The sequence below is a fragment of the Scylla paramamosain genome, chromosome 23 (genome assembly GCF_035594125.1).
Source record: "Scylla paramamosain isolate STU-SP2022 chromosome 23, ASM3559412v1, whole genome shotgun sequence".
NCBI lineage: Eukaryota > Metazoa > Arthropoda > Malacostraca > Decapoda > Portunidae > Scylla > Scylla paramamosain.
In genome coordinates, this window is record NC_087173.1 from 14,717,813 (window position 1) to 14,727,291 (window position 9,479).

The 9,479-nt window shown below is 44.8% G+C and overlaps 1 protein-coding gene across 1 annotated transcript; it reads left to right on the forward strand.

The window, feature by feature from the left end:
- Positions 1-1,703: 1,703 nt before the first annotated feature.
- LOC135111933 (probable inactive serine/threonine-protein kinase slob2) lies at positions 1,704-2,132 on the forward strand. The gene has a single exon (XM_064025611.1). It carries the CDS (start codon positions 1,704-1,706, stop codon positions 2,130-2,132), a length of 429 nt encoding a protein of 142 aa, XP_063881681.1.
- The last annotated feature ends 7,347 nt before the right edge of the window (positions 2,133-9,479 follow it).

Sequence of the window (9,479 nt, forward strand, 5' to 3'; positions counted from 1 at the left end):
ACAAATTAATTGATAACACTTGTATGAAGAGAAGAAAAGAAATAAATTAATAGAGAAATATGGCAGACAGACTGATTGATAACACCTGTATGAAGAGAAGAGAAGAGGAGAAAGAAATGAACAGAGAAATATGACAGATAGACTGATTGATAACACCTGTATGAAGAGAAGAGAAGAGAAGAAAGAAATGAACAAAAATATGACAGAGACAGACTGATTGATAACACCTGTATGAAGAGAAGAGGAGAAAGAAATGAACAGAGAAATATGACAGACAGACTGATTGATAACACCTGTATGAAGAGACGAGAAGAGGAGAAAGAAATGAACAGAGAAATATGACAGACAGACTGATTGATAACACCTGTATGAAGAGACGAGAAGAGAAGAAATGAACAGAGAAATATGACAGACAGACTGATTGATAACACCTGTATGAAGAGAAGAGAAGAGAAGAAAGAAATGAACAGAGGAATATGACAGATAGACAGATTGATTGACAACACTTGTATGAAGAGAAAAAAGAAATGAAAAGGGAAATGTGACAGAGACTGACTACTAGAAGACAGTGTTGTGTTAGGCATCAGAAGACTGTGTTATTAGTGTTGGTGTTCCTTTCCTCTTGAGACACCCTGTATAGACCTTGATGGTGGTGTTTACCTGCAGAGGTGTCAGTGCTGGGACGGCAGCCAGTGGTGGTGCCCCAGCAAGCCTTACAAGCACAGCACACAAGCCACGGGGGAAGTGGTCAGGGATGAAACACTCAAGATTTACAGGCCAGAAAAGTGTTTGGTGAGAAGCAACATGCATTCACACAGGGAGGGTTAAGTGTGACCAACCTGTCTGTCCCTGGACCCCTTCCCTGCAACACAACACAGTCAGCAGCACCAGCAGCAGCGCAAGAATATATTTTGCAATTTCTTCCCAGTTCAAAGACTGGATGTGCCTGTGGAGCAAGTAAAGGTGTCTCAGTGATTGTTGATGAGGGAAAGGTGTACCAAGTGGCAGTCAAAGGGTTAGTGGCTGGCCAAACGTGCACGACTACACTTGCCCTTTTGACGCTGTGCATCTTTGTAACAGCCTTTGATGCTGCGCCACACTGCCGACTGAAATGCAAGCTGCCCAGAACTGGCCCCGGAGCACAAGAACACAAGGGTTGGCGCAGGAAGCCACCAGGCCAACACGTGCCAGTCCCTGTAGAGAGTGCCTGCCAGTTTCCACCCGTCATCCCCGTCCGTACATTTGTCTAATCTTTCAAACCTCCCTACTGACGCAGCACTAACAACCAGATTACTCAGTCACTTCCAGTCATCCACCACTATTTGAGAACCATTTCCTTCCTGTCTCTTTAAACCTAACATTTTTTCAAGCTCGAACCAATTATTTGTTGTATCCTGAGAATTTTTCTTATGTTACCCTTGCTATGGTCCCTGTACCACTTAAAGACCTCATCAGGTCCATCACAAAGATGCACAAGAGTACATGCAGCAGAGTGCAGCAGAGTGAAAGTGCACAGCAGGGCACCCCAGGGCTCTGTGCTGGGTCCCCTGCTCTTCCTAATTGATATGAAAGACCCAACACGCATTCTTACACCACCACGCAAGACACTTGTGCTTGCCGAAGACTCCCCAGCGTCAGCACAACGGCTCAGGCACACCCAGTGCACACAAGAAAGCACTGACAGGCCGGCGGAGTGGTGAGGGATGCGGCTGCTCAGATCCAGCGAAGCAAGTGTGGGGCGATGCTTGTGGCTGCCACAACTTGGCGCAGCAAACACCAGACACAGGGAGCCGACACACCACCACTCAAAAAGGAAAAGAACGTGGCATGATGTTACACACACATTTATTGAAAGTCACACCTGCATTGCCAAAAAAACAACTGCTGCAGCCACTGCTCCCTCACAGCACACCTGGGCATGGCCGCCACCGCCACCACCACCACACAAAACAATTGCTGGGGCCATTATTCCCTCACAGCACACACAGGCACGGTTGCCACCACTGCCGCCACTGCCACCACCACCATCACCAACACCACCATCACAGGCATGGGTGTGGTCCCACTCATGCATACAACACACCTCAAAAGTGGACCCTCATGTGCCTGGCAATATCAACCCCTTGTCTTGAAACACTTGCCACAAACATCACACTTGAACTCCCTCAAGCCAGTGTGTCTGAAGGTGTGTTTATTGAGATGAGAAATGGTAGGAAATCTTTTGCCACACTCATCACACTCATAATTCTTAACACCACTGTGTGTGTGGTGAGGGAAGACTTGTGGGTAAATTTCTTCCCACACTCATCAAACTCATAATTCTTAACACCACTGTGTGTCAGTGTGTGTGTGGTGAGGGAAGATTTGTGGGTAAATTTCTTCCCACACTCATCACACTCATAATTTCTAACACCACTGTGTGTCAGGGTGTGTCTGGTGAGGGAAGACTTACATGTAAATTTCTTCCCACACTCATCACATTCATAATTTCTAACACCACTGTGTGTCAGGGTGTGTGTGGTGAGTTGAGACTTAGTGGCAAATTTCTTCCCACACTCATCACACTTATAATTTTTAACACCACTGTGTGTCAGGGTGTGTGTGGTGAGGTAAGACTTAGTGATAAATTTCTTTCCACACTCATCACACTCATAATTTCTAACACCACTGTGTGTCAGGGTGTGTCTGGTGAGGTTAGACTTACTTGTAAATTTCTTGCTACACTCACCACACTCATAATTTCTAACACCACTGTGTGTCAGGGTGTGGTAGTCAAGGCCTTGTCTGGATACAAAAGTTTTGTCACACTGCTGGCACTCAAACTTGCTCTCTCCTCTGTGGACAAAGCTGCCTGGCTCCAGGTGATTCTTGCCACCACACTTGCGCCTCCCCCCACCTGAGGCAGACTGCTGCTGCTGCTGCTGCTGCTGCTGCCACCGGCCACTCATGCTGCTGCCCGGCCTCATGACCTCCCCCACAGCACCACTCCCGCCAGCACACGCCACAGCCAAATCTGCAGTGACCCTCACGGAAGTCGGACACAAGATTGGTTGGCAGTGAGCAGGGCGTGCAGCCTGGGCTCTGCCTGGCACCTGGAACAACAGTGACAGTCAGCACACACTGGGCCAAGAGCTGCCTAACACACTGTCCCTGCCTGCAACACACACACACACACACACACACACACACACACACACACACACACACTCTGCTTCCTGCCCCTCCCATGCAACAACAGGCCAGGTTTGCACTCCCTCCATCACTCCCCCCGGTCCCCTGACCACCTTCCCTGACAAATTAAGTGCCACCTCAATGGGACAGTGTCCCCGTTAGTTTAGGTCAGATTTGGTCTGTTAACACCCAAGAGTGCCGTGGCGGGAGACCAGCACAAGGCTCCGTCACCAGTGACAGCAGTGCATCACCGTGAACAGCGACAGGTATTGGTGTGTGTGTGTGTTTGTGTGTCAGTGAGGATGCAACATTTTGGCACATTTTGTCTTGATCTGACCAACATTTCCTTGCAAATCATCAGTGTCTGAGGGGGTTGAAGGAAGAGGGTAAAAAAAAAAACGATTTGCTACAAAAATCGTTAGCAGATTAAGAACATACCAAAATCTAGCAGGAAAAATAATGAAATTGTTTCTGCTGTTGTGAGCTGGGTAGTTTTCTTAATACTTACCAATGACTGTTAGCCGATCACTGTCCTGCGCCTGCCCTGGGAAGACCCTGCTTGCGAGCTGGGGCGTCTGGGGACAGGCCGGGGTGTTGGCAGCCACCAAGCAGGTCTGCTGGTGCCGGTCTGTGGAGGTGGAGTGATGCTGGTGAGTGGAGGAGACCAGTGTCTGAATAACCAATAGAAAACAGTGAAATAAGCTGCAGTAAGTAACCAGACGTGCTGTTTCTACTGCCGGGCGGGAGTCAGCGTTGCCAGATTGTTTTGGCCATATTATCGTATTACAAAGGTTGAAATTATTGTACTTCTGGTAAAATTATCGTACATATGTAATTATCCCAAATATTATGCAAAACTGCCACTTTCCAAATACAGCAGAATTTAGGTTATATATATATATATATATATATATATATATATATATATATATATATATATATATATATATATATATATATATATATATATATATATATATATATATATATATATATATATATATATATATATATATATATATATATATATATATATATATATATATATATATATATATATATATATATATATATATATATATATATATATATATATATATATATATATATATATATATATATATATATATATATATATATATATATATATATATATATATATATATATATATATATATATATATATATATATATATATATATATATATATATATATATATATATATATATATATATATATATATATATATATATATATATATATATATATATATACAATACTTTATTGCTCTTACAGAGAATTTGTCTTGTGCTTGCCAAAGTATAAAATAGAAATATAGAAGTATAAAAATTCTTAAAACTATCAGTTACATCTATTAAATTCTCAATCATAAACTATCAAAAATAGAACACATTAAAATATTAAAAACATTAAAAGTATTGCTGATGTCCCTGAGTGCTGCCTTCTTTTACAACTGTTGATTCCCATTCAATATCCTGATACTAGATGGAACATACGACTCCCTATACCGAGATGTTCGGCCCTGCACAGATCTCCATCTTCTGCCAGATGGTAACAATTCGTAACATGTGTGCAATGGGTGACTGGGGTCTTTTATTATGATATTGCTTCTCTGAATAACCGCTCGTTTATACAGTTCCTACAATGGTTTTGTATTTTTTACTTTTAATCGGCTACATTTCTTTATTATCTTGCTTAGTTTACCTTTAGATTCCACAGTACTATTTCCATACCAGCAACATATAGCAAATGAAAAAACTTATTCTAGTATACTACTGTAGAACAAATCCATTATCTTACTACCAACTTTTAACTTGCATAGTTTCCTAACAAAAAACATCCTTGAGTTTGCTTTCTTATATATTTTATCTATGTGAGAGGAAAAGTTGAGTTTATTGTCTATGATCGTTCCTAAGTATATATATATATATATATATATATATATATATATATATATATATATATATATAGAGAGAGAGAGAGAGAGAGAGAGAGAGAGAGAGAGAGAGAGAGAGAGAGAGAGAGAGAGAGAGAGAGAGAGAGAGAGAGAGAGAGAGAGAGAGAGAGAGAGAGAGAGAGAGAGAGAGAGAGAGAGTGTGTGTGTGTGTGTGTGTGTGTAATGAAAAAAAAAACAACAACAATGCCCTTAACAAACAAAACACTTTCCTAAATACATAATTATCATTAGTAACTGGAGAAAAAGCTACAGGACACTTCGTTAAGTTGTTTACTTACTATGCAGGAGATTACTGGTCTTGTTCTTCTATATATACATCCGGCACACGTCGTCAGCAGCCCCGGCACTCTCTTCATTGCAGGAATATAGCACGCTTGATGTCATGGTTTTTATCATTGACTTTGATGGCTTGAAGGTCGTACAGTCAGTGCTGTATGTGGAAGCAACACACTGCTTCGCTAGTATGATGTCTCTTACGGTTTCTGTTATTAGCTTATTTCTATCTTTTGTTTTCATACGGTTTACACTAGAGGAGCAGCGCTCACAGTCAGCATTAGCATGAGGCAAAGAAAGACATCCTAGTGAAAAGTCTGAAACAAGCTTAAACTTGGGGTTTCCATCACTATCCTCCAGAGTTTTTATGGCACACCAAAATTTATCAGGCTGGTTGTAATTGCTTTTGTCCACTTTTTTCTCCATGTTGGTAATGGATTCAGGCAGATCTTCTACGGCAAGCCCCCTCCACTCATCGTCCAGTTGCTGGAGGGTAGAATCATCCTGGGCAATGATTCGGGGAAGGTGTGTCGCGAGGGGCACCAAACTTTGCTCTTGCACTTTGCCCTGGATGCCTAGAACACTGGCTGGCTCCAGCATGTGCATTCTTGAAAGGACTTCATCTCCGAAATTAAATCTCTTCCTGATCTGTTCTGCTGCTACTATCAAAAATAGCCTGCAGTGGAAGCGAAACTCATACATTTCCTTTTTTTGCTTGCTTAATTCTGGATTGTCTGTTATTGTTTTTAAGACAGATGCACCCAAATACACCTGCTCTAGCATCAGGAACTCACGTTGATATCTTGGATCAACTTTTGAAAGCATGGTTTTCACAATGCATTCATGGTTCATGTACACCAGTAGCAATTCTTTATATGAATTACAAACTTGCCTGTGCAATTCAGTTATGACCACTCTTTCACTTTCAAATAAAAGGTTCAGCTGAGTAAACTTTGGTAATACTGAAGAAAGGAAGCAGTAGTAAAGCCTGGTAAATGGATTGTGCAGTTGTTCATAAGCACTTCTAACTGTGCTACCACAAGTTTTCGTCTGTTGAAAATTTAATTCAGTAAAGAACATCTGAAGAGGGCCCCACTGCTCAAGCATCCTTTTCACAACAGCCTTTTCACAACTGTGCTGCGGCTGTGTGCTGTGCTCGGTGAGTGCTGTGTGCTGTGTGGGTGCTATTTGGGGTGATGTGTCCACCTCACTAGTGCAAGAGTTAACCAGTATCTTCAGTCCTTGTAAACTCTGCCCTGTCCACCTCACTAGTGCAAGAGTTGACCACTACCTTCACTCTTTCCTTCACTTCACTGGTGCACACTCTGCCCTGTCCACCTCACTAGTGCAAGAGTCAACCAGCACCTTTACCCAGTCTAAACAAAGTACTGACACCCCCAACCTCTCTGTTTCACCCTAGGCTCACCCTGCCCACCCATCACCCTGCTGGCGGTCGAGTCGCCCTACAGCACCCTCTACAGTGCACTGGGCCACCAGCTCCTGCTAGCAAGGGACCTACAGAACATTGTGTGGTTAAGACTCAGCCAGGCCACAGTGGGTCTCTCTCACCACAGTGTCTGGTATCAGTACGGCTTCCGGCGACCACAGGGGCCAGTGGAGACGAGATTGAGTGGGGCAGAGTTGAGAGAGTTTGCTGTGTTTGTGATTTCCAGGCTTGGTGTGGGTATAAACACCACCACTGATGCTGTGAAGGGTGTTGATGGTGTTGCAGCGGAGAATCTATGGGGTGTGGGCATTGATACTATAAAAGATATCCCAAAAAATTCTTTAGAAACCCGTGAAAATGACATAGAAAACATAGAAAATTATTTAGTAAGCCAAGGAAATACCCTAGAAAATGTAGGTAATAGTTTAGACATCTGTGGAAATGCCCTAGAAAGCACAAAAAATACCCCAGGATCAGCAAACAAGTCCAAGAACACACTGGAAAATATCCTAGAACCAGCAGAAAATACCCCAGAAAACACACTGGAAAATACTCTAGGCTTATCAGATGCCCCAGAACACACCCCAGGCTTAGCAAATCTCCCAGAACACACCCCAACTAACACCCCAGCCAGTCAGCCGAGCCCCAGCACCCGCCAGTCACCCCCCTAGCCGTCCTCCTCACCCGACGCACGACGCGAAAAATACTCAACGAAAAACAATTGGCGGAGATGATCCAACGCGAACTGAACAAGACCTACGGAGAAGGAGTCGTCAGAATCATGTTGCTGGAGGAAGATGGGCTGGACGAGGCAATTAGGGCCGTTAGCCAAGCCCGAGTGCTGGTAGGGATGCACGGGGCAGGCCTGAGGCTCGGAATGTTTATGTCCAGCAGTACCCTGCTGATGGAGATGTGGCCGTTTGGTGTGGACCCGGCGTCTGCGAGGGTGTACAGGGCCATGTGTGGCCTGAGGGGCATTGGGGTCACATACAGGGCGTGGGTCAACGAGGATGTGGGTAACACGCGCACACACCCACACTACCCGCCACACTTTGGGGGTGTTCGGCATCTACCGCAGGAAGAGAGAAGGCGTGTTGTGTCCTCGCTACGCGGAGACAAGCTGGTGAATGTGACGTGTTGCATGGACGTTGACTGGCTCTACAGGATCTACCAGGATACGGTGGTCAGGTTGCACGCACATGGCGACGCACACGGGCGTGCACATGAGGCTCACACGCTCACAGACACGCATACAGGTGCACTTGAGGTTAACGCAGACAGAGACGCACATGAGGCTCACACGCGCACAAACACACACAGACGCACACGTACCAATGCACTTGAGGTTAACGCACACAGAGACGCACACAGGGCCACACGTGAGGCTGACACACACACAGACGCACAAAGAGACCCAGACGCACACACAGATGCACATGAGGGTGTTCTCAAGAGTGTTCCCTTCAGTGTGGTGTTGAGAGAGGGGCTGTCATCACTACACTCATCACCACAGTCACCACCATTACAGTCATCACCACAACCATTGCTTCAGTCATCCCTTGGGTCATCACACACACTAAAATCAATTAACTCATCACCATAATCATCACCAGGACCATCACAGTCATCACCACCACCACCTGAGTCATCACAAACTCCCACATCACCACTAGCATCACCACCACAAACATTTCACTCATCAGAAGCACCGTCATCATCATCATCATCACAGTCATCACCGCCACCACCGTCACCACCACAGCTGCCCCGCACACCCCCACCAGGCAGAGTCCACAAGCTGACATGTTCCTTGCAGACACACAACGAAGGAACAAAACTGGAATTATCTTGGCAAACACCGTGGATTGTCAGGTCTCTAGGGTGCCGTGACTTGGTGTACGAGGTGGTGATGGCGGAGCACAGCGAGGCAGGGGCCAGGACTGTGTTTGTGAGGAGGGAACGCATGGTGTTGGTGTTTAACAAGAGGCTGGGGTTTGTAGACGTTTGGGTGACGAGTTTCTGTGACGGCGTGGAGCGACTGGCTGTGTTTGTTAGGTGTGTGTTAGGTTAGGTGTGGTGTGTGTTAGGTTAGGTGTGGTGTGTGTTAGGTTAGGTGTGGTGTGTGTTAGGTTAGGTGTGGTGTGTGTTAGGTTAGGTGTGGTGTGTGTTAGGTTAGGTGTGGTGTGTGTTAGGTTAGGTGTGGTGTGTGTTAGGTTAGGTGTGGTGTGTGTTAGGTTAGGTGTGGTGTGTGTTAGGTTAGGTGTGGTGTGTGTTAGGTTAGGTGTGGTGTGTGTTAGGTTAGGTGTGGTGTGTGTTAGGTTAGGTGTGGTGTGTGTTAGGTTAGGTGTGGTGTGTGTTAGGTTAGGTGTGGTGTGTGTTAGGTTAGGTGTGGTGTGTGTTAGGTTAGGTGTGGTGTGTGTTAGGTTAGGTGTGGTGTGTGTTAGGTTAGGTGTGGTGTGTGTTAGGTTAGGTGTGGTGTGTGTTAGGTTAGGTGTGGTGTGTGTTAGGTTAGGTGTGGTGTGTGTTAGGTTAGGTTAGCGGTGTTTCGGTTGGCTGTGTTATTGTTTTGTTTATTTATTGTTTTTATTCAATTGAGCATGTCCAGAGGT